The 25,832-nt window shown below is 36.9% G+C and overlaps 1 protein-coding gene across 8 annotated transcripts; it reads left to right on the top strand.

Annotated features, from left to right (window-relative positions):
* The first annotated feature begins 5 nt into the window (after positions 1–5).
* Positions 6–25,093, top strand: LOC105341208 (microtubule-associated protein futsch). Of its 8 annotated transcripts, XR_010707953.1 has the most exons (16): positions 13–132; positions 935–970; positions 2,357–2,497; positions 2,886–2,976; positions 6,404–6,481; positions 8,365–8,473; positions 11,640–11,709; positions 14,362–14,441; positions 15,963–16,035; positions 16,631–16,684; positions 17,130–19,802; positions 20,057–21,534; positions 22,618–22,748; positions 22,866–22,919; positions 23,308–23,407; positions 23,674–23,700. XR_010707953.1 is itself a non-coding variant. In XM_011447588.4 (14 exons), exons 2-13 carry the CDS (start codon positions 956–958, stop codon positions 21,800–21,802), a joined length of 4,866 nt encoding a protein of 1,621 aa, XP_011445890.3. In that variant the 5' UTR covers positions 13–132; positions 935–955; the 3' UTR covers positions 21,803–21,818; positions 23,674–25,093. The 8 variants fall into 8 exon arrangements, 6 of the variants coding, with proteins under 6 accessions (XP_011445882.3, XP_011445890.3, XP_011445887.3 ...); XR_002201035.3 differs by lacking the exon at positions 23,308–23,407 and having other exon boundaries at positions 23,674–25,093; XM_011447588.4 differs by lacking the exons at positions 22,618–22,748; positions 22,866–22,919; positions 23,308–23,407 and adding an exon at positions 21,799–21,818 and having other exon boundaries at positions 23,674–25,093.
* Positions 25,094–25,832: the final 739 nt, after the last annotated feature.

Genomic DNA, 25,832 nt, shown 5'->3' on the forward strand with positions numbered 1-25,832 from the left:
TATTCACACAGAAGTTTGTTTACACATGGCGACTAAGTGGTTGCACTTTCGCCGCTAGTCACTTTCACTAATATTTAAACGCGATGTTGGGATAGATAGCAAAACAAATCCTGAAATATGTCGGTTCTACAGGTAAATTTATTTGCATTTTATGGTTTAGATTTAAACCTTCATTTTCTCTGAAATTTTATTTTCTGTTATATTACAGTATATATTATTTAAATGCACAATGAACGGTTTTGCAGGTTTAAACGTGTTGTTGATTTTTGTGCATACTTAAGGCATTTAAAAGTAAGAATATTTTATTTGTTTAAGACGCGGTTAAAAGGATTTTCTTTAATACAATTTAAAAATATATTTTTATAAGATATACAGAAAATTAATTCATTTCCAATGTTGTGCTTTTGCAAAACACAATTTTATATGCAGTTAAAACATAACGTTCAACACTGTTTTATTTCAAAGAGCTCTCACCCAAAATCATTTTTTTTTCATACTGATTATTGCATTTGCACTTATTCCAGGTGGAATTCAGTTATGAAATCATATCTTGGTATATTTGAACATAAAATAGTTTAATTTTGCACATGATTATGCCTGTATAGATAGATTTAATTGGTATCATGGTTATTTGTTAATTTGATGAAATAAAAATAAAGCTCATTTGAAAAGGTTCTTATTTAGGCGTACTTGACTAAACATGCAGCTAATTCATTTTGCAATCAATGTATGTATATGTAACACACAAAATTGGTATAGGGATTTCACTTTTTAACAATCCTAAATTATTAAACTAATTGTGAGTTTTGCAGCAATTGATGAAATTAGTTCTTTTAATTTTTTCTACTATAAAGACTTAGTTCCTATTATTTTATTATAATTTTTCAATGTTTAACATTAAAAAAATGTTAATTATTCACAATGTCCAAACCAGGTCTAGAAAACAGGGTGAACGATGAGCAAAAGGAAGGTAAATATGGAGTATACAACAACAGAATATTGTCTTGCCTAGACTCCTGAGCCTGCATGCCTTTTTTGTTAAGTAATCATTACAGCAAAGTCAGTTCTATATTAAGATCTCTTCCTCACAAAAACACTAAAAAAAACTATCCCTCAAGTTTCCTTTGAACTTTAAACTCTTGATCATTATGTTAACTTCAGTAATACAAATTAATTGTTTCATTTTATTATTAATATCCTCAAAAATTACGTAGATCTACACTCATATTGTTCATATATGTAGCTATAATGTTTGTAGAGCTGGTCAAAAAACAAGCAGCTAAATAGATTTTGCTAACTTTAAACCGGGGTTTATATATTGACCAAAAATTTGTAAAAGTCAGCAGTAATAGTGGCCTTTGTAATCAAAGAAAAAAGAAGTAATGTTCTTATGTTGGTTTTCTTCCAAGTCCTTGGAAACCTGAACAAACTTTAGGCACAAAATAAGAAAAGGGGCCTTTTTATTCAGCACACATGGTTTCACAGACACTACTTGAATCTATATACAGCTAGTTTCTTGTTTTCATGAATGCTATGCATTGCTGGGTATTCGTAAGAATTTGTATACACTTATTAAAAGAATTCATGGATAACATTGATTTTAAAAGGAAAGAACCATTTGCTATGCATTCAGAGCTATAACAAAAACACAGTGCAGAGTAGCTATAAAATAGAATGGTTATTAATAACAGAATTGTAGCTATAGCAGAATAGCGGTTCCTTTATAGCTCATGTGTATGTTGCTAACTGTTTTGTATTTTTAATGAAATCAATATTACAAGGAAGTCAGTGTAAATTTGAGATGATGTGCATTGAATGAACTTTTGAAGAATTCATGCATGATATTAGTACTATGTAAATAATTAATGTTCATGGCAAACTCAAGGGCCAAAAAAGGTGATGGGTATCTCTTGATTTCAGAACAAGATTGTTTTATCAGCATTTTATAATTATTCTACATTTGTATTTATTGTGTATGCTACAATTACATTTACTAACATATAATTTAGAACAATGTTACTGAAAGTAGTCTGTGTTTAGATTTGCATTTATACAGGAATCTCTTCTTTTCAGAGGCTTTTTTATTAAACTTATTCAAAGCATGTGCCAATTTATTGTGAATGCACTCATAACAGTATCTGTAATTTCGCAGATGAAAATCAACAAAATGTTTTGTTTTATATTTTTTTTAATGAACAAGATATATTTGGTTTCAAGGATTTCTTTTGTTACATGCATGCGTACAGAAGTGCAAGCATCATCTTGTATTAATTCAGATGAAGCTGTGTAATTTTGTGTACTGGTAATTATGTTACTGGCACGTTATGAGAACAAAAATTCTGAAATGTTTTACTAGGTGTACATATCCTGGGTAAACTCCATCTTGATTGAGGTTGGACTGGAAATCGAGGGAATTTCCGACATCCAGGATGGGAAAGCCCTGTGTCAGGTCATTGACCTGTTGACTGGGACCACGGAACTCCTCAAGGCCGCTCAGGTATCTCAGAACTCTGCACACCTGGAACCTACAGGTGGATGATGGACACCTATAGTTATATATAAATTATAGTAAACTCAGTAACATTTCAGTTTTCAAGTTAAATGCCTGTACTCAAAGACATTGATTGTTAAAAGTTGAAAGAATTTGTTTTCATAAAACAACTGAATTTGGAAGTCCTTCATTGGTATCGGGTATTATTTGTAAAAGGAATTCTTATAGCCCTCTTTGGAGGACTACACTATTTTCACAGGCTTATCAATCTAAAAAAAATCACCTCTAGAATACGCAAAACTTCCTTATACACATAAAGTGAAATAATTGATATCTTATTCTGTGATATTTATTACGTATACTAAGAGATGAAATGTATTAACTTTGATTGCAGGAGGAACGTTCCAGCGACCCATTGCGCTACCTCCGAGCCTTAACCAGTCACATGACCAAGAACAGAATAAGATCCACCTTCAAAGCACAAGGTAGGACAATCATATGAACGTATACTAGAGTGATGTATTGCATGATTTAGATTAAGACCTACTAACTATGGAGTACCTTATTTATTTGTGAATGGCTGGTTTAGAAATATATAGCATTAATTAATTTCCGTGAGCATGTATCATTTTATGCATAAACGATATATATCATTGGATTGCTTGTGTATCTCCTGAATATTCATTGTAAAAGTATGCAGGTATAAATATTTGATTTATATTAATTTGTTTGGAAAGTGGACTCTATAGAAATCATGGAAGTGTCTGGTCTCTGGGCCCAAAACGCAGACCAGTTTTAAAATCTTTGTACAGAGCTTACGATAATAGAACTGTGTACGCGGCTTATCTCAGACTCCTATACCCGCTGATACAGCACTTTCTCCTGTTTACTGAAGTCAATGGAGCCCTTGATAACATATTTAGGCATTTTTTTTTCCTATCAATACTTAACTGTACTTTATTTCTGAACAGTCGAGTTTCTATACATGATAAATTAGGTGTATCAGTGTTTCAGTGACCCTGAGATAAAGGAAGGACTCACAATACTCACAATACACACAAGCATACGCTCTCTTTAAAATCTGATATTTAACACATTCTTTTTAAAAACTGATTAAAAGCCACAGTTATTCATTCTCATATTTGGGATTATTTGATTCATCTGGTGTTTTCATGGGAGAAATCTGAGAATCAAATTATAGGAAATACTAGCCAAAGATTAAACAGAAGATTTAAAAGTGCGTCTCTTTTACCTTTCATATCTTCCTAAAATTTTAAAACCAAATGTCACTTTAGGTGCCAAATGTTTATGTAGGTTAGAAATTGATTCTTATCTATAATCTGGAAAGTGATTTATAAGTTGTGATTGCATGAATTTCTAAGTAAATAACTTTTCATAGATCAGAAATTTTTATCAAAGAATTAGGGCACAATATAAAAGATATGAGATGTGAAAGAGGTCTATTTTGTAATTTTATTTGATAGAGAGACCATTGGTGGGTAGGAGAATATACCTTAATTAACCACCCCCACCCCCACCCCCACCCACCAAACCCCCTCCCCCTCACTGAGGTAGCCATGTAGGTGAACTGGTTTATTGTAATTTAATGTCTCCTATATATTGAATTTACTGAAAACAATTTGAAGCAGTTTAATGTGTGTTTTAGAAACAAAATTAAGACTACTTATAGCTGATTGTTTGGAATATTTTTTGCCGTATGAAAACCAAGGGGTGCAGTGGCGTCGGAAGCAAGTTGAAAGTTGGAGGGTGGGGGGCGGTTGGAGCTAAACTAATCAGAAATCTTGACAAGCCACCAAAAAAAAGGTAGTTTACCTTTGACTCCAATTTTCAATACAGTGTATCACTATTTATATTTCCATTTTTTTAAAGATAAATTTAGGAACAACTTTTGTTTGCTGCGAGAAAAAGGGGGTGCTGGCCCCTCCCTGGTGCTATGTGCCTGATGGTTAGGTCTAACTTTGCAAAAAAAGTAGGGGGTGGGGGGGCTAAAATTGAATTTTATAAAGTGCCATACAGAAATGATTGGACAAACCTAAGTGTGAAGGTCAGATCATTTCAATACTGCCAGATTGCTCAGTTATTAGAGCACCTTACTAGAGATTCAGTGGGTCCTGGTTCAAATTTCTGTCTGGTCCTTCATTAATTCTCCCATCCCATTACATAAGCATACCTTGTAGTAAGAAGCTGGCCGAGTGGACAGGAGGCGGTCGGTTACAGAGTCTTGGGTCAGGCACCAGGAAATGAGTTCATTACTGATCAGCAATCTACATTCTGAAATATTATATGGCATATTCAAATTGATCTTAAAGTAAACTTAAAAGAATGGGCTGAAATGAGTGGGATTTTTTATTGGAATTCTATCTCTAGTTTAAAAACAGGCCTTCATTAATTAGGCTAGAGTGTCACCCTTGCTTTGTGCATGAATTTAAAAGATTTGCAATGATAAAACAGCAAGGCTGTTGATATCTTTATCACAGTCGTGGATACAAAATCATTTGAATCGTAGAAATCCGGTATCCTGTGTCGAAGGCACGTTACTCCACTCAGTTAGAACGGCAGATTATGAGAGATTCACAGTCCCACGACTTTGTCTACAGTGACTTAGAGACACTAATGTCAATTACTTTATGGGCTGGTCTTTAAATTTAATATAAACCTGGTAAATATGCCTGGATCATCTCTGGCGGACACTCAAGCGTAAGGGGTTCCCCGCGCCCATTGACAAGGTTACGTGCCGACCCAACACAGTGGGAAATACGTGCAGGTACTTGCTGCAGAGGAAGTTTTATGATTCTTTTACTTTTATTTCTGTGAATTGGATGTAATAACAGTGCAAGCTTACTGAATAGGCCATTAATTCTTCGGGATTTACTCTATTAGTTTCTAATGTAAGTTTTTACCTTCTTAAGTAAACAGTATTATGTGGCTTTAATTCCTGGGTAAAAATGTTTCGTGGCTTTGGTGGAATGGGGCTAGTCAATTTAATTTAGTTATTAGCACTCTGATCCATTCTATGAATTATTTATAAATTCCTTGATAATCAGAATTAATTTGTACATGCTTTGATTTTTTGTAATTTTCAATTCCACTTTTGGGTACATGTAGTTTAAAGAATATACAAGTGAAATCTTCGATTACACTGGACATGAATACCTTTACTCCAAATGATTACAAAGGAATCATTGACACTTTAAATGATTAATGAAAGCTATAATAGATTCTGCTGATACTGCAAAGTAGTCAGCAGGTGTCGAATTCATTGCTCAATATAACAGGTACATGCACTAGTAGTTTTGCCTGGTGTCTGGTTGACAGAATTTATCAGACACAGAGAATCAATGGAGCCTCTATAATAATGTATAAAATACTGACATTTAGTTAGACATTTTGAGATCAGTTTGAGATCTGTTGACGCGCTGTCTGGTACAAATTTAGCAAAGGCGTTGTGACACAAAACTCACCCGGAAGATTTGAAAACATAAGTAGATGTCATTCAATGCTGTGTGCTTTGTATCTTCTGTTTTGTGGGTAAATTGACAGTTTACAGATTAAGGTTGTGTATCTGAGCATTCTCCCTTATGTATGGGATATCCACCCAGACATTTGCTGTAGTTCTGAAATAGGCTGACGGTCGCTGTATTTTAAGGTAGTACATGAACATATTGACAATTTTTGTGGGTTTTTTTTTTAATTTAGATTCTTAGGATGGTAATTGGTTGGAAATAAGACTACATAAGAATTACATTATTAATTTATAGACCCCTAAATTCAGTACAAGGGTTTAACCTTACCTGCTGCTTTCGGGGGTTTGTATTTAGAGATTTTTGATAGACTGTTTATTTAGTGTTAACCAAACTCTCTCATCCCCTGTTTGTCTTTTTTGTTTTACAGATATACTTGATGGAGACATTAAGTCCATTCTGGATATTTTATGGCTGACCATTCTGAATTACGGAATACACAACATTGGTAAGCACCTTCCTATCTGAGAACAAACAGACCTCAATGGGCCTGGAGTGTCTGAGAGATTTACACTGTTAGTAGGGTCATTCACTAGTCATACACGCAGAACCAAGAAACGGACAAGAAACGGTCGCATTCATCGTATGATAATTTTATGGGTGTAGTGTTATTTAGATGCTAATATACCCAATAATAAGTCCAGGAGTGATATCGAGAGTAACGCAGCCCTTTAACATGTTAATAGATGGTGATAAATACGTGACTGTCGGATTGTATTTTGATGAGATTTAATAAGTAAACCAGGATATTGGGCAAAGGTAGGGCTTTATTATATATCAAAGAGTTCAGTCAGAACAAAGAGTTCAATTATTTACATTTTTATAAAGAGAACCAAAAATGCACAACTTAATTATGTTTATTAGAAGAATTTATTTTTATTGTGCTCCGTTTATTTCTGAGCATTGAAGTTCATATCCGTGCGAACGTTGATCCATGTAGGGCTCTAAACTGTCGTAACTACACCCCTCTGTAAAACGGTGTCACAATATTGTTCCAGATAACAAAAATAACGGACATCAGAAGATAAATAACTTCAATATTTTTCTATCTTTTATGAGAGGACTTGAATACAAACAATATTTCAAAAGGATTTTGCTTTTTACCCCAAGGGTGGAAAATAGTTATTTTTTCTGGTAATATAAATATGTACCCCCGTGTCTAAGTGAGTTAAAGTTATTGGTCAGGCCTGGGGTGGATTTATTGGAGACTTACGTTCTGGACGAAAATGTCAACATACCAATGGAATCAGAGTACTTGAAGGCAATCTCCATTATAAGAACCTGTCAGAGTGAAAGATCAAACTTTAATGAAAGACTGGACCCAGCCTTAGATCTCTTGTTATTGTTAAAATATTGACACTGCAGGGCTTAAATAGGTGCCGCTTTGTTTGCCAATTTATCGGTGGTGACTTTTGGTAGTTTTTTTTTCACTTGAACCAAGGTAATAATCTAGACAGACTGCGCTACCCTCTTCCATTAATGGGATAGGTTAAAATCAGGGCAAGTTTACGAAGTTCATATTATGTTTACATTAAGCTTATTATAAACGAAATATTTTAATTGGTGCCAGAGTGCAGTGTACATTAGATTTCAATCAAAGTTCTTTGGAATAACCATTTCCTTGCTAAAGGTAGGTAAAAGAAGCTGTCACTTGTAACAATTTGGACCAAAACAAACTCATCTGTAACTGCTTATGAAGGAATTTTGATTGATTTTGTGTTGGTCATTCATGCATTATCCTAAATTGACCTCCATAGGGGATTTGTTTACCACCATATTCAGGCAAAAGCTACTACGATCCTGAAATGATTACATTCTTTGATAGCGGTATAAATAAGGATAAGATGGGGAGATAAGGCTCTGATTGTATGGGGGACAAAGCGGTGTGCTGAGGCTTAATTCCACACTGGGAGACTTGTGCCGGGGGTGCATTCATTGTCAACAATCAATCATGCCAAGGAACTCCGTTATTACGTGTAGCGGAGGTTTGGCACGGCCTGAGGGTACTGTCGATGGAGGGAACCCTGACCTAGCAGACAAATTCTCTAACTTTTTATTGGGTCCTGTGGATGGAGGGAACCCTGACCTAGCGGACCAATTCTATGACTTTTTATTGGATCCTCTGGATAAAGGGAACCCTGACTTAGCTGACTGATTGTATGAGTTTTTAGGGTACTGTCGATGGGGGAAAACATTAACCTAGCCGACCGATTTTCTGACCATTTAGGGAACTGTCAATGGGGGGAACCCAACCTAGCGACTGATTCTTTTATAACTTTTTAGGGTACTGTCGATAAAGGGGACTAATTCTCTGACCTTTTTCTATTTTAGAACAACCCCCCCAGGAGAGAAGTGTGGGCGTTGCCAAGAAGCACCTGTTGGAGTGGTGTCAGAAGGAACTCAACACCGAGTTTGACTCGCGCAACACACTCGCTCACAAGTAAGTTTATTGTAAACAGAGATTACAAGTAACTCTCTTAAGCAAGTGTAAACTGAGTTGACCCACAGACATACGCTGACAATTAATTATAAACGGAGCTTGACTCCCACAACACATTTACTTCCAAGTAAGTCTAAACTGAGTTTAAATATTGCAGCGTTTGCATTGAATGGTAGTAGCCTATTTTACTGTATGTATAGGGATACCATGTGATATACAAATCAGATGACAAGATCATAACAGGAGGTTTCTTGGACATATTTGACATGTCCTGGAAGTTTTGTAAGATTCTGTTTCTTGAACTAGGTTGTTATTTGCATGCTGCAAGTAAGTCTCCATATTGGTTTCCACTTATTCGGTTTTATGAGTGTGCAGTTGTTCTACGTACCCGCTAAAATGTCAACAATCTGAATTTTGAGACAAATTCCAATGAGCTTCAATCCAAAGCATTTACAGCAACAAAATGTATGATATAAGAGAGGGATCTATAATGCATTCATTTAAAGTTCTCCATAGAATTTGTATGGTTTCATTATAATCTTTTGCCATTTTAGAATTTCTAACATAATGGTAGAGTATTTTATTGAGATATCATTAATTCCATATGCAATGCCTTGTGCACACAGAAATTGAATGTCAGAAGAACTCATTTTATGTAAAAATTGAATAGTTTGGTTCAGTATGAATGGCTGATTTCATGAATATTGATGTGTTCAGACATGTTTTTGATGGCAACTGATGAAGATCTAGCTAATAGAACAAGTCTATCAAAATGGCTTCACTGAAAATTTACCGCATTCTTTTCAAAATTGAATCATTGGGCTTAGAGGTACCTGTCCATGGATAGTTCAGAGAAGCTTTATTTAAATATTTAACTGTTTTACATACAATACTCTGGCTTTTTCGGTTTAAAGGTATTAGATGTAAATATTTCCATTACAGATCAGAGCCCCTTCTTTAATGTTTGGCTATTATTCACACTTCACTAGTACTTCAACACTTTTATCCAGTAAAGGACCTCTCTATTTCCAAATGTAAGCATTTAATGGTCCTCAGTAAAATATGGTATTCCACGTCTCCTGGGCTCTCCGTATGTATGAGTGGAGGGACCATGGATTCTAATTGTTGGTCAAATGGAGTCTAATGGGTTATGTCTCCCTCAAAGCCAACCACACAGTGAAAGTCAGATATTAAAACTAACTTATGATGGTTTGAAACCAATTGAAAGCAGTTCAGCTTATTTTATTGTTTATTTCAAAACTTTTAAAATTGTTTTTACAGTCATTAGTTGAAATTCCGCACCTATGGTGAATTACTTTTAATGATCAAGAAGTGCTTTTTCCAGTGGTTATTGAACTCAATGAACAAAGGTGCAAAGGAAAACATACATTTCTTCTCCATATTTTAACCTTGACAATGCTAAATTTTCAAATTACTAAATGAAATGAGGAAGACGTATGTTAGGCCATTGCAAGTTTTTTCTTTGTTTAGCCTCCACCCAAAACTCAAAAACCTATCTTTCTATCAGGAAAAAAAACACAAACCTTAGAAAAAAAACACAACTTTAAAAGTTCAACAAAATAAAATTTGTTATATATTTTGAAGTTTTTTCTTCATTTTGTAACAAAAATACAAAAATAACAAATACCTACTATATGATTTCCATTTTGAATGTTGTTATATTTGATTTCTGATCCGGATTTTAAAATGCAATCCTGAGCCCGACATATGAAAAAGCGATCTTATTTTATGAACAACAATTGGTTTCTTTTTAAAGTTTTTACATCTCAAAACCAATCCGTCCGCGGACGCTAAACAGAAAAAACTTGGAATGGCCTTATTCTGTGGAATATCATTTTAGAAAGTCTGACAAATCGTTCATTCAAAAGAACTGTGGTTTCATTAATATTCAATGGTATCAATTTTCGTGGATAAAGTGAAAATCACAGTTTCAAGGATACGTAAATTCATGGTCAATGACACTATCAATACAAAATGTTAATAGAAATTGCATTTCAATGAACATTTAATTTCATGGATCAACTTAAAAACAAAATCCACGAAAATTGGTGAAACCACAGTAATTGGAATATCTGTCAATGAAAAGATACAAATAAGAGAGCTTTTGAATCTATTTATCAAATGCAGATCCTTAATCTTTAAAGTCTCCTGTATTAAACCACCCCTTCTGAAATTGAAGAACAAAATTACAGCTTTTAATAGAATTTAATTACAATTCTGGAGTGTAAATGACATTGTAATTGTATATACCTGGCTCGTTTATCTACATTAACTTGGGGCCTTTCGAGTAAGAAATATAATTCTCAGAAGGATTAACTGGTAATAGTACAGCTGAAATATAGTTTGTAAGGTTCTTCAATTAGTATGAGAGGTATGTTGGATTTCTGTCATTTACAGAAGTGATTGACTGTCAAGTCTTGTAAATTCTTTTGTACTAGCAGCATTCGTACACCGGTGTGTGTTCACCAGTATAGTGTATAAATCTGATGTAACTGGGTTAAATTCGGGAAGGATTAGTGAGGGTGTTAAAACCTTTGCAATCATATAATCTTCAGGTTTAAACAGACTTTTTAATTAATTCATGTGTCAATGTTATTGGGGTTATTTGAGTTGTACAAGCAATACTGACGGCTGACTAGTACAATATTTATGTGATATTGATAGCTTGATTTAAGTTGGTAGCTCTTCATTGTAAGAGTGGTATTGGAGGAAAAAAAAAGATCTTCGTGCTTCTTGCAGCAGAGCAAACAAATTATCGAGATTGGAAATGTCCCAATTAAATGCCTCGTTAAAAAACTCCAAATTAAAGGAAATGATAATATGGCGGTTCAAATTATCAAGAATTAATTTTCTTTTTAAGTTTGCATAAAAAGTGTTGTTAGTTTAGCAAAAATGTATAAGGCAACATGAAAAATCAATATTTTTACTTAAGCACCCCCGATTCCTATGCTTCAGCCTGAATAAATTGTTCTTGATCAAAGTTATCTCGTATTTAAGTTAAAGACTTAGATTAGCTAGTATATACTTGACTGCAATCAGTGTTTGCCTTTTCCCTTTTAGAATGGCTTAACACACACTGACATATCGCCATTCTATTTTATAACTGGCTGTTTAACTTTGTCTCATTTTTTTCATTGAATTTCAGTCTATGTTACTCTGGGGATTGGTTCATCAAACTTTTACAGAAATTTGCTGATAGAAGCAGCGATATTCAGGTAAGATTCTCTCTTGTTATTCAACCAAACACACAAAACCCAATGTCAGCAAACTATCATTATTCTAGTTTCAAAAACCTTTGCAATTTTTTTTTTCACCTTTAAATTTCAACCCACCAAGAAGAACCCATAAAAAGTTTTGATATTTGTTGAGATATGTAGATATAATTTATTAATTTATTGGGTAAGGATCTAGAACGTACGTGAACTTATCCCTGTGATGGCAGGGACCCATGTTTACCCATTCCCCTAAGCTCTTCTATTAAGTGTTTACACATTATCTACATGTTTGCACATTTGATCAATATTTCAATGTTAAATATTTTGTTTGCTGTTCATAGCCTGTATATTGATGGGGACTGTTTGAATATTGAACTCGTTCTGCAGGATTAAAAGTGGATCCAATTTTCTTTAGTCCTAAACTCTAATGAAAAGGACATATTTATAGGGGATGCTTCATCTTGCCGCATTGATTTATTTATTGTGACATGAGCCATAAGGAAGTAATGATGTGTGTCCATAATCTGTACTTTATCCCATCACTTGATATAACCAGCCATTCATTGATAGTTTGTCAGAATGAATCAAGTCTTAGCCTGGTCTCAGAGTTAATAAAGTCTTAGCCTGGTCTCAGAGTGTGCGTGAAGTCTTAGACTGGTCTCAATTTTATCCCATCACTTGATATAACCAGCCATTCATTGATAGTTTGTCAGAATTAATGAAGTCTTAGCCTGGTCTCAGAGTTAATAAAGTCTTAGCCTGGTCTCAGAGTGTGCGTGAAGTCTTAGACTGGTCTCAATTTTATCCCATCATTTGATATAACCAGCTATTCATTCATAGTTTGTCAAAATTAATGAAGTCTTAGCCTGGTCTCAGAATGAGTGAAGTCTTAGACTGGTCTCAATTTTATCTTATCATTTGATATAACCAGCCATTCATTAATAGTTTGTCAGAGTTAATGAAGTCTTGGCCTAGTTCCAGGGTTAATGAAGTCTTAGCCTGGTCCCAGACCCGAGGGGTTAATGAAGTTTTAGTCCGGTCTCAGGGTTAATGAAGTCTTAGCCTGGTCTCAGGGTTAATGAAGTCTTAGCCTGGTCCCAGGGTTAATGAAGTCTTAGCCTGGTCTCAGGGTTAATGAAGTCTTAGCCTGGTCTCAGGGTTAATGAAGTCTTAGCCTGGTCTCAGAGTTAACGAAGTCTTAGCCTGGTCCCAGGGTTAATGAAGTTTTAGTCCGGTCTCAGGGTTAATGAAGTCTTAGTCTGGTCCCAGGGTTAATGAAGTCTTAGTCTGGTCCCAGGGTTAATGAAGTTTTAGTCCGGTCTCAGGGTTAATGAAGTCTTAGTCTGGTCCCAGGGTTAATGAAGTCTTAGCCTGGTCTCAGGGTTAATGAAGTCTTAGCCTGGTCTCAATGCAAAAAAAAAAAATATTTAAAAGTAGGGAGCAGCCATACCTTGAAAATTATTTGAAAAGAATATATTATGATTTATTCATTAGTTTGATAAGAACATACATTTCTAAAGAATAGTGTTGATAAAAGAAAGAAAAATTAATATGTGAAGTGAATGAAACAATTTTTCATACAAACTAATACACAGTATGAGTCATTGGGAACTTACTCTGACAGATAAAACAGAACCATAACCAGTAGATTGTGTTTCATTCAGATGAAACCATCTCCATTCCAAGTAAGGGACTACTTATTTTGACCTATGTCTTATAATTAGCAGTGAGGGTTCTTTATATTTCATTGACTGTGACTTTGGACCTTAGGTTTTGTCTCATTTAAGGACCATTACTAATGTAGTAGCCTTCTTCAAACTGCATAGGGGTGCTTTGAGGACCAAGAGATGCAATGCTGTTGATAAGAAGTGAAATAACTAAAACATAGCGTTACTTCCTCGACTTGTGTTGCCAAATTTTGTCGTTAGAAATGTCATGATGCATGCTCGAAATATTCTAAAGATCGATATCTCCTGAATAAACATTCCAATTATAGATCACGAGACATAGAAATGTACAGTACGCCTGTGTTGTAGTCTTTATCAAACATTGGTCATGCCTAGATATGCACATTTTGTACAGAGTAGTCTTAAAATGATCCACTGAAGCCCATCTGTTTGTCTTGGATGGCTGTTGTATGTAGCTCACGGATATGGAAGTCAGAATGGCCATTCTTGAGATCTGTGCAGATCCCCAGCTAATTTGATTTCCTCCCTTTTCTTCTTCTTCTAATCACATCCTAATAGCTGCATGATTCATCAAAGCTTTACAAGTTGGTACCAATATGTCCTTATTCTGACAAGAAAAAATTATAGATAAGACTCAGATAAAAAAGAATTAAAAAGACATTTTACATATATCATGTCAAATCATATATTGTTTTGTCAACCTAGGGTGATATAGAGTACTTGTGTATAGGTCTGACCTTATTGTTAATATTTGAATTTGCACAATAAATCTGAATGCATTGATCACACATTCATGGAGAAAAGAATTTATGATAAAATTAAATACACATTATTCCTGTAGAATACCCTGTGTATATTTACACCAGAGTCTCCCCAGACATCTGACCCGGCGTCTATAGACAGATAATGACAGGTATTGATTGGTGTACACCTGAGATAATTGATCAACATTTACCTTTGTCAGGTGGGCAGTAAGGAGAAGGAACTAAGTGGTCTGCTGCAGCAGTTGGAGACACAGCTAGGAATCCGCCACGACATCGTCAGGTAAGTCAATGAAGTCATCGTCCAGGTATTCATTGCTTATAGTGGTCAGGTAAAGCTAGGAATCTGCCACAACATCAGGTAAGTCAGTGGCAAGGTATGCTATTCTTCAGGTATTTACCTCTAATATAGCCCAGGTAAGGCTGATTATCCTCCACTACATCATCAGGTAAGTCACTTAAGTCATCATCCAGGTGCTCATTTCTTATAGTGCCCAGGTAAGGCTAGGAATCCCCCACCACATCATCAGGTAAGTCATTATCCAGGTATGCTATCCTACAGGTACTCACTGCTGATTCTGCCCAGGTAAGGCTAGGCATCGGCCTTGGCTTCGTCAGGTAAGCTATTGTGGAGGAAGCCCACTGCCAGTACCGCCCAGGTGTAAACCACAGGTAAACAAGAAGACATGCCTCCTATTGATGCATTGCTGTGTTTCCTATTTGCTCAGTTGTCATTATCCCCAGGTGTGCAGTTTGTGATCAGACATGGAATTACCGAGCTGAGCCGAGATTGGCCAGTAATTGTACAGTGATTTATGTCTCCGTGTGTAATGTCATTGAAGCCAGGACAAAGTGACAGCTCAATATTTAAATAAACAGGGAAGAAATGTTGGACATTTTGGCAATTCCAATGGAATGCTTTGTTCAGAACCATTGGAAATCTGGATTACTCTACAGGAGCTATAGTGAGCACTGCTCACTGATTCCACGTGTAGATAGTGGTAATATTCTGATGCTAAACTTGTAATGTAAACAGAATTGTTTAAATGAAAGGTTCAGACTAAGATTATTATGATTACTAATCTTAACATGGAGGGGTAATTGATTATTTGTTTACCACAAATTGTTTTGATTGACAAAGAACATGGCATACCTGTAGTGGCTTTTGTATTTTTGTGGATTTTTTTTTTTTTTTTGCATGACTCTGTTGACCCAGTGTCTAGAGATTTTTATTTCATTGGGAATAATTGGCAAATCATTAAGTTGTAATGTACTATTGTTGCAAAGAGAGATTATATCATCAGCCTGTTTTTATCCTTGAATGGTTTTTGATCATTGGACAAAACCGGCCGGGTTGTGCTACCCTGTTTAAACGTACATGCTGAATAGTCAATACCTTTATGAAAGATGTCTGGCCACTTTTTATCTTCCACAGTTATTTATTCTTTAATCTATCTTTTTGTGCTACCTGAATGGTGTCTTTACTTATATTTTGTATGAGAACCCTTCAATGCACAGATCAAATCGTGAACGTAACCCGTGAGACACCGTACAATTTATAGACCATCATGGGGCGAACTTAACGACGGCATAAAAAAGTGGTTTTCCAAACTTAACATGAAATATCAGTACTTTAGTCAAGGAAGAAATTGAAGAGTTGGCTGATGTATTTAAGAGTAAGACTGAATGGATAAGCCTCTACCAAGAGATTGGAAATCTGTCTTAACTTGTTTAGAGAATGCTGGCTTTTTAATTTTTTAGCTGTGCCTTTTATAACTGATGTTTTTATCTTGCCTCTCTTTAGCCCAGCAGATGTCATTGAAAGCATCATAGATGAGCACACGTTGATGATCTACATTTCTCTGCTGAAAAGAAAGGTAGGATTCATTAGACTTAAAAAAAGAAATTAAGACCATTTAATAGTTTTATTCTTCAAAAGAGCAGTCACACAGAAATAAACTTGGCTATAAAATTGAAGGCTTAACAAGATGAAGGTTTTATTTGATGGTGTTTTTATTGTCGTACAGTGATATCTTGACAGCGGTGTAAGTAAAACCAAGTGTCTGTAACATTACTTACCTATTACATCTATATATATAACATATTGCATGAGCTTTCTCTCTCATTACGCAGTGTCGGATGTAATCATTCTGTATAACGAGGTGGAAAGTGTCCTTTGTTAATGCATATAAATGTCTTCTTGATTTTCAATCTCATAACCGTGCGATTTTAGTGATAGTTTAAACAAATAATCAGCATGTGTTTGGGATTTAGTTTAATTTTATTGATGTATTCAACAAATACCAAGTATATCTCTTTACCTTATGCCTGATTCATCAGGAATGTATCTTTTTCTGATTTTATTCTTAGACTGTCATAACTATTCTGGAATCTGTCAGTACAACTTATTTCTTCTATCAGTTTTCGCCTCTCTCTGAGTTACCATGGTGATGAATGAGATTTTTGTTGCAGGTTACAACCAACTCCCTGTACCAACCTGAGGTCAGCTCAGAAGATAAAGGAAAGGTAACTAATGCCTGAACAAAGATTCACCTTTCCACCTTAGCTGTAAATATTGTAGCAGTTTGTTATTTATAGATAGTGCCTGTTTGGGAGGGTAACAGTTGAAATTGACAGCCCGAGAAAACCATTGTCAACCAACGCAAAGCGGAGGGTGACATTCCTTTTCGAGGGGTGTCAATTTCGACTGCTACCCTCCCAAACAGGCACTATTTTTTTATTATATTGAATGTCTTGATGTCAAAGAAACTTGTAGGAGTGACGTGAATTCTACGGTGAACCGTACGTGCATAATGTATGTGCATGTAACAATTAGTTGTGTTACCAGTTGTCAAGTGTGTTGCTATCACTGAGGGTAATAGAACGGATTATAAACTTCATTTAAACCAATCAGATTTCAGTATTTAACATGAAAGTATAATAATATTAGTTCTTCTCTTATTTTGTTTAGCTCTCCACAGAAGACATCAAAGGAGCCGTGACTGGTTATCCTGAGAGAAGAAGAACAACATCAGCTGACGCAGCAGACGACAATTCTGATTGGTTCTCTTCCTCTAATGGATCCGTGAGGTCCGGGGACCCGGATGTTACCCCAGAAGGCGAGAATCTGATTATCAAAACTATCTCAGAGCAAGTATCAGAACATTTGGAGGGTAATGAAGCTGACGATGATGAAAGTCTGAGTGTGTTATCAGGGTCCGCATCATTGCTTAGTGACAAGAAAGACAGGCTGCCGACAGCGAAAATCCAAACAAGTGAAAGTGACACGGAGGACACCGCCCAGAAAGAAAACAGAAAGGAAACTAAACCTTCAGAAAGCGGTGATAAGGACGATGTCCTACAGATTAACATAGATGAAACAGTTTTAAAAGAAGTACGTAGGGAACCATTTAGGACAGAGACCAATGTCAGAGAACCACTGCCGATCGTGTCTCGGACAGTGAAGCGACCCAGGACTACTGACTCTATTATGGCGGAAGCCAAACAAAAGTTTGAAAACCGAAAACAAGAATGGCAAAAAATGGAAGAAGCTCGCAAATCTCTTGAACATCAGCCAGAGGGTGACAATTTTTCTATTACTTCAAGTGATTTGGACAAGTCGAGCATGAAGGAGGGAGATTCAAAGTCTCAGGAGGAGCTGGAGGATATCAACACAGAAGCAGGGTATCAGGGGACCTTCGGTACAGCGCCCCCTTACTACTACCCAGGGATAGGGCGGGGCATGCCAATCTTTATCATGCCTGGACAGGGGAACGACAGCCCTGAAATGCAGTTCTTTATCCAGGCCCTGAGACAAGCCAGACACGAGGCAAATTTTCATGACCAGGAAACAAACAGGCCGCCAGGCCATTCTCAGGGTCTCCATCACCTGCTGGATCTGAATGCTGTGGATGATATTGCTCCAACAGTTGATCCAGGGAGCCAGAAAAACAAAGCGCGAGCACCAGAGTCAGAAGCCAAGGTTACATTTGCACCAAAGGCTACGCCTGTTTCAAAGCCAGGTAGCAGCTCTCATGTACCATCTATGTCTACCAATAAACGTGGAATACTGGAAGTTGTGGGTGATAGATTTGAGACAAGTCATAACTTGTTGGATTCATCAAAACCGTATAGGGATGCAAAGGGGGCAACGAGTAGCGAAAGTGATGGAGAGCAACGAAAGTTTCCTAGAGTGGACATCGTAGAACCGCTTAAAGAAAAGATACAGAAGGATTTAGAGATAGGAAGAGACAGGAGAGGGGAAAGGAGATCCCCCGAACGGTCAGGATACAGGGTTCGTTCATTGACCCCTGGGTCAGGATTAGACGAGGAGACTTTCCCAAAGTCAATCCTAAAAGACAGATCATCTAGCCGATCCAAGTCGCCCAGTCTAGAGAGAACGAGTCCGGAAAGATCAATCAACAGGGAAAGGCTCTCCAGGTCTGTCGATTTCACCCAGGAACGATCGCCAAGGTCGAGTTTAGAACGGTCCCCAAGGTCGAGTCTTGAAAGGTCCCCTCGATCTAGTCTTGAAAGGGGATCAGCTAAAGGGGACCAATCTCCGAAATCTCCCAGGTCCAAATCCCCAGCAGATCAGAACCAAGGGAAAGACGTGACGTCACCAGGGCGACACAGCAGGGAAATCGATCCAAACAGACGCCTGGTGAGAGTCCTCAACCGAGAACTCGAACTTCTGAAACTAAAAATGGATGTTTTAGAAAAGTCAAATTTATCAGACGATACGGAGTTGGAAGACATTGATAGACTCACAAAGGAACTATCAGAACAAGTGCAGGAGAAGATTTCTAAGAGCCCGGAGTCGAGATCCCCGCGCGTTTCTCCGGTGAGGTCGCCTCGGAGATCGTCCAGGTCACCAGACTTCTCGCGAGGCAGGATGTTCAGGCAGCGAGCAGACGACACCAGTCCTGTGAGATCGAAGTCTGAAACGAGGCTTTACTCCTGTGCCTCCCCTGAAAATCTCACGCCGGACTCATACACATCAAGAAGTTTACAGGATTTGTCAATCTCTGACGCCCCGGATGGGAATCTGACCTTTGCCCCGACACGAAGAGGACGACCTATTAACCTTGGGTATTCTAGTCCAATAAGGAAAGTGTCGGAAGAAATATGGGGGATTGACACCGCAGATAATCTTGGATACGATCCCAAGAAAATAGAAAAATGGAAAAAGCTGACAAATAAAACACGTATATCTGACCAAGATTTGATAGAACTGAAACAAGCTCTTGCCACCGCCATCACTGAAAATGACATACTGCAGGCAAAGTTAAAGAACTCGAACGTTGAAATGACCGAGAAAATGGAGAAAACTAACGATGTTCTGAACGACTGCAGAGCTCATCTCGCGAGGTCTCAGGCAGAAAATATGGAGATTAGAACGCAGTTAGAGAAAGAGAAAACAAGGAACGAGAGCACAGAGGCGCGGCTACGTGAGACGGAGAAACAGCTGCAGGCCTCCAAGACAAGCATCGATGACTTGGAGACCGAACTGGAGCAGACTAGGAATCTACTGGCGGGCAGCAGTAAGAAGGACATACCCACGCTACAGTCCCTCACGGAGGAAAGAGACAACTTCAAGAACGTCCTGGCAAATACGCAGAGGGAAAATGACGAACTCAAAGAGGTAAGTACAACTAGTTCATTACGTATGAATCTGTACATGTGTCTGGACTTGTTAGTGGTAAGCAACAGTGTAGAATATTAATGTAATAATTCAACAGTGTAGAATATTAATGTAATAATTCAACAGTGTAGAATATTAATGTAATAATTCAACAGTGTAGAATATTAATGTAATAATTCAATAGTGTAGATTATTAATGTAATAATTAAACAGTGTAGAATGTTAATGTAATAATTAAACATTTCTTTTTTTAGGATCTGGCTAGAGAGAAGAAATTGACCGGCAAGCAGCAGAGTATCATTGGTGATCTGAAGAGCATCCTGGACGACGCCAGACGGGAGAGAAAACAACTGTTTTATGAACTGTCCAAATTCCAGAAGCAGGGTCATATATCGAAAGTGAGTGGGATAATCGGGAAATATATGGAAAACGGTCTTTACGACGATGATGATGATGACGAAGACTTTGAAGAACCATTAAATGGTTACACCATCAAAAGTCAACCAAATGGCTTCCCCAAAGATTCCTTTGTGACGCCAAGACGACGAGAAATCCCGACTGACGTCAAGATGACATCAACACCGACATACCGGTCCCGTTCGGAATCTCTCGGCAGCTCCCGGCGTATGTATGACGATTCATTCTCATCTACCCCGCATAACCCGAGTTCCTTCACTTCCGGACGATCTACCCCGGTCTCTGTCGGACGCGAGAGTGGATACGACGAGATGTCGCCGCCAAACTCTGCACGCCACGAAATCTATCCACACAGAAGAACGCCCTCTTATAAAACAGCCTTCAATTCATCTCTCGGTGACGCAGACGATGATTCAGTGGATGATTTAGAAGTTCAACGATACCTCACTAAGCGACCACCTGGAAGATATGACGAGGACAAAGACGAGCAGGAGAACTACGGCCGACGAACTCCGAGGAAGGAGAATTTAAGAGCGAACAGTCCCATTCGCAGCAAGAGTCCGAAAGGAAGAGATCGTGAATTGGCTGATCTACAGGACGAAAAATCAACAAAGAGACAGTTAGTGTATAGTCCTTACTTAATGAATTCCAATGATGCAGTTCGACCTCAACGAAATTACGTGATATCTCCCAGAAACACGCGCTATGAAAACACCAAAGAAACAATAGAGTGCATCGTGGAGTCGCCCATTGATAACCGATACAAGGAGGAGTACCAAAGGGCCAGTCGGTACGATACCCGCAGTCCCAGTGGCGACAAGACGTTCATCAAGGCTTTGGAGTACGCCGTACAACAGGAGAGCTGTAACCGCTACTACAACACGGACGACTACGGGCCGCCCTTCCGGTCCTCCAGCTACGGACCTACACGGTCGGCGTACGGCTCCTCCTCCTCCTCACCGTCAAGGAATAATCCTAACATCAGAAGCATTCTCAAAAATGCTAAAAGCGAAACCAACCTTAGTATTAAGGAAGGAATCAACAGCGCTCACCGGCGGTCGTTTAATTCTCAGTCCACGTCACCCTCTCGTAGTCCGGCTAGGACGCCCACGAAAGAGATTGGATCCGTGCACGTACCCCCATACACGTACAAACCATATGACGGCAGCAATACGTGTTCAACCCCCACCAAACCCATTTACTCCTCCCCGGGACTTAAACGAACCAGCTCCCTCCGCGCGCCCCGGGATATGTACGAGGACGAGTTATCTCCCGTCCGCCCCGTGACCCCTGTACGATACCAGCACCAGCCTTTGTAAGTATTTGTCCGACCTTGTTTTCGTTCTTCGGTATGTTTAGGGGGAAATAGTAGTAAATAAAACTGTTTTATAGAATTAGGTACTGAAAATGGTATTTGTTTATTAACAGTCAAATTATTTGGGATAAAGGTTTAGTGATTAAAATGTAAACATTTTAGCGGCAAATTTTGGTTAATGTTTGAATTTTTATTGTGATGCTATCATTTTCAATCATCCCTCATTTAATGGAATACTTTACATACGCATGTTGATAATTTCAGATGATACTAGTAAATACAAGGTGAAAATTGGTTACTCTAGTTCACCATTATATAGTTCATTTATTTTTGGAATATATCTTCACTCCCTTGATAGTCAACCCATAATTATTCATTTCAAACGACGCTTTCTTGACCAAACCATTTCCTCGACGATGCAGAAATACAGATGTATCATTATTAAGGCGGTGGTCAAGAAAGGGTTGTTTTCACTTTCGTAACTTTCTACATATAAGTCATGTACTTGGGTTTTCTACTAATCTGCATGTGCTGACGCTGCTGTGCCGTTCATCATTTAATCGCATTGACACAGAATGTGGACTAATCACGCTCTCATACATTTTGTTCGTTTTAACCATGATTTTATTTGAATATTTTTATTTTCGTTTTCTTCACGTGAATTTTAGTGCACTTATGCAAAATTCTATAAACGGTGTTTTGTTTTGGGTATTTTTAAAATCTTGGTAAAGAAATAAGTCCCGACTTCAAACTATGAACTTGAGGTTCGCTAGCAATTCTGTGTTAAATGCGCGAATATTGAACTGCATATCTCTGAGGACCTCCCGAAACCATTTAATCTAACATTGAAAACTTGCAAAAGTAAATGCAATTCATTTGATTTTAATCAAAAAAGTAAATTAAAATCCGTAATTACGGACAATATATCGATGCTGGTTTAAAATGATAAAACAAAGTATTGATTTCGTTGTATAAACCTAAATGGTTTCTAAGGCCCTATTCCTCCCTCATATAACCAAGAAAGTAGTTCCTAGCTGAATTCCTCTATATATATTCGGGATGACGATTATTCTCTTCCAACAGTGGAAATCCGCCATTGTTAACTGAAGAAGAGAGGAGATATGCAGATATTCTTGTAGCAAAATACACCAAACAACACGGCTTCGGAAGAACTGTGACCATATAACGTATACACAATATAGCCATACCCCTAGGTTTGTAGCGTTAGGGCATCTCTATGATTCGGCTGCTGCAATGCTCAAATAATCAAGAATGTTTCGCTGAAAATGTTTGAACAGCTTCTTTATAAAATGTTTTCCTTTTCTTGGAAGATACAAGGAACGCATTGAAACTGTTGTGGAATAATGGAATAAAATTGGGGAAAAGTAAGGACTGTAAAAACTCGTGCGGCCGGGGCATAATAATACTAAAATAGTTAACAAAATTAATCGTAATATATGTATATTTAAGGTGATGGAAAATTTGTTTTTGATTTTATTTAATTTTAATGTTTTTTTTTTATTTGAAATGTGCAAAGTAACGATTGCAAGGTGAATGGGGTTGTCAAACAAGGCTTTACTAAAATTGAGGGGGAATTTGCCAGATCCGCTTGTCACTAAAAAATGGTGGGTAATTCAAAAAGCTCGTTATTTCATTTAATATTTCGAACAAGACGGCGATCGATTTCAGGTGAAAAACGAGTTGTTTGGATACCGATTGTGGGGTTTGAGGGAGGTTTGTTCTTCAATAAAATTGACGAATTCTTGTTGGCAGAAAAACTATTCGCTTTGACATGGAAGAGTGCGTTGATTGTGACGTCTGTCGGGCGAGGTATAACACTCTCCGTAAACGTCAACAGGGGACACGACTCAAGGTACAAGAGTTATCGAACCTTGATCCAGTAAAGGATTATCAGGAGATTAAAGAAACAGTCTTGTTTGGCAATCTTTTCACCTTTCTTTGTTTTAATTCAGTATTTAGCAGTAAAATTCCGTTAAACATTTTCAGTTTCTTCTACCTTATGTTGCATGTAAATTTATTAATCTGTTGCATGATATTCTCTGTAGTAACTCTCTGCATGAATGTATGAACATAAAAAAAGATTCTATATCGATGACAATGTTTCTTCTTTTTGAATAGGTCTCCAAGTTTCAAGCTGATATGTGCCGCAGCTGCGAAAAAGAATGCCGGATTTAACGTACGACGACTTTCTTTTGCAAATACTAGTAGATAGGGTCAGACAGCAATTTAGAAGGTTCCGAATTATAGAGACTGTTTGCATCGCGAGCCTTTGGATATCTCATGGAGTTCAACAAAAGTTATTTTGAAATTTATTGTCATTTTACGAGAAGTTTCTTAGTTGAGTGCGAGATTATGGCACAATTTAGAGAGACTTAGTCCTTAATGTTAATTTATTTGACTTTTAATAACTGAGAGAGCTGTGATATTAGCCATTTTATTTATCAGTATGTGTATATTTATATAGAGTCCGTCCTTTTTTCTTTTTTCACCTGTATTTATGTTGCACTGTGATATTTATAGAAACGGTAACTTGCCAGAATATTTTGAGAATTCATTTTGTGTCGTCATTGCTTGTTTTGTTGCCGATGTTCTGTTTGATTTTCTATTGATATAAATGTATTTTATCTATATATTTCTTTTATTTAAGAATTTTAAAAGAAAAATTTACGTCCCAAATGAACTTTTTAAATGATTTATAATATTCATTTTAAGATTTATATCTATCTTTTATGATCTTGCGCCTTTTGTGATAGAACATGCATAATCTCTACAAATATGACCAAACTTTACATTTAGTTTTGCCGATATCTCCCCGCTATGACACGGATACTGAGTATTTCGCTATCAATACCAGATCGGGCTAGGCTCTTGTGTACATTATTCATCTGTTATGTACTATATACATTTTATTCACTAGGCCTACGTCATAATGCATGTAGGTCTACATATTGTCACTCAAACTTTGCAAAATCATGCAGCATTTCCTCAGTAGAATTTAATGGCTTGAGGTTTTCCTCCGGCTTTTTCATCATTATGACATTTACGTGGTTTGGGGTTCGGTCAAGTTTTTGGCTAGTACGGTTTTACTAAATTTATTATTTTTAGCAAAAAAATAATTCATTGTGGATATTGGGGAAACTGCTGCACAGTAAAATATGTAGTATAATATTCTAGATATCATTTTTAAAGTTAAGTAGGTGGCTTTTTGGAACAGTATTATATCATATTATTATTATATTATATATTATGTCATGGTAACATGTATTTCTTCGGTGCACGGATAACAACGACTTCCATCTTACCTGGCCGTTACCAGGTGTACCTGGTCGGTATTGACTGAGTGCACGTGCATGCACCAGGGTTCGCCATATTTATAATGGCGACGCTATGTGAACTTGCTCATTATTTGTAAATTTTAATTACAATGTTAGATAAGAATAAGTATTGTGAATGTTGTTTGTTGGATTTTTGATCGTAGAGAGAATATGAGAGTATAGCTAACTGTTATTCAAAATAAAAGTAACTGAGGAAATAATAATCGGTTTTTTGTTTGTCGGTGTTTTAACTAGATGTGTTGAAAAGAGCTAGATGGCCGTGGCTATTTTACACTATATTCACCTCCTTTGACAGAAGAGCGTTGTATGACAATATTAAAAAAAATTCCCGATTATAAAGCAGAAATATTTGGAATTTTTCTTTGATAAATATTATTAACCGGGTTTTCCAACGGAAAAATCCGGTTATTAAAATGGTGAAAATGGCGGGCGGGCGGCTGCCAAAAGGGTACCCTCATTGTACGGATAACTCCTCCTACAGTTTTCAAGATAGGAAGTTGTTCTTTTGCAGATCAATTGTACATATATCAGAGGTGTGCATATTGCTAGGATTTTGTTTTCCGATAATTTATCGACAAAATACCAGCTTTTGAACTAAGTCATTTTTTGGCAAAATATTGCATATAGGGAACCCTCATTGTACGGATAACTCCTCCTACAGTTCTCAAGATAGGAAGTTGTTCTTTTGCAGATCAATGGTACATATATCAGAGGTGTGCATATTGCTAGGATTTTGATTTCCGATAATTTACGAAAAAAATACCAGCTTTTGAACTTAGTCATTTTTTGGCAAAATATTGCATATAGGGTACCCTCATTGTACGGATAACTCCTCCTACAGTTCTCAAGATAGGAAGTTGTTCTTTTGCAGATCAATTGTACATATATCAGAGGTGTGCATATTGCTAGGATTTTGATTTCCGATAATTTATCGACAAAATA

Source organism: Magallana gigas, chromosome 7, assembly GCF_963853765.1.
Source record: "Magallana gigas chromosome 7, xbMagGiga1.1, whole genome shotgun sequence".
Lineage (NCBI taxonomy): Eukaryota > Metazoa > Mollusca > Bivalvia > Ostreida > Ostreidae > Magallana > Magallana gigas.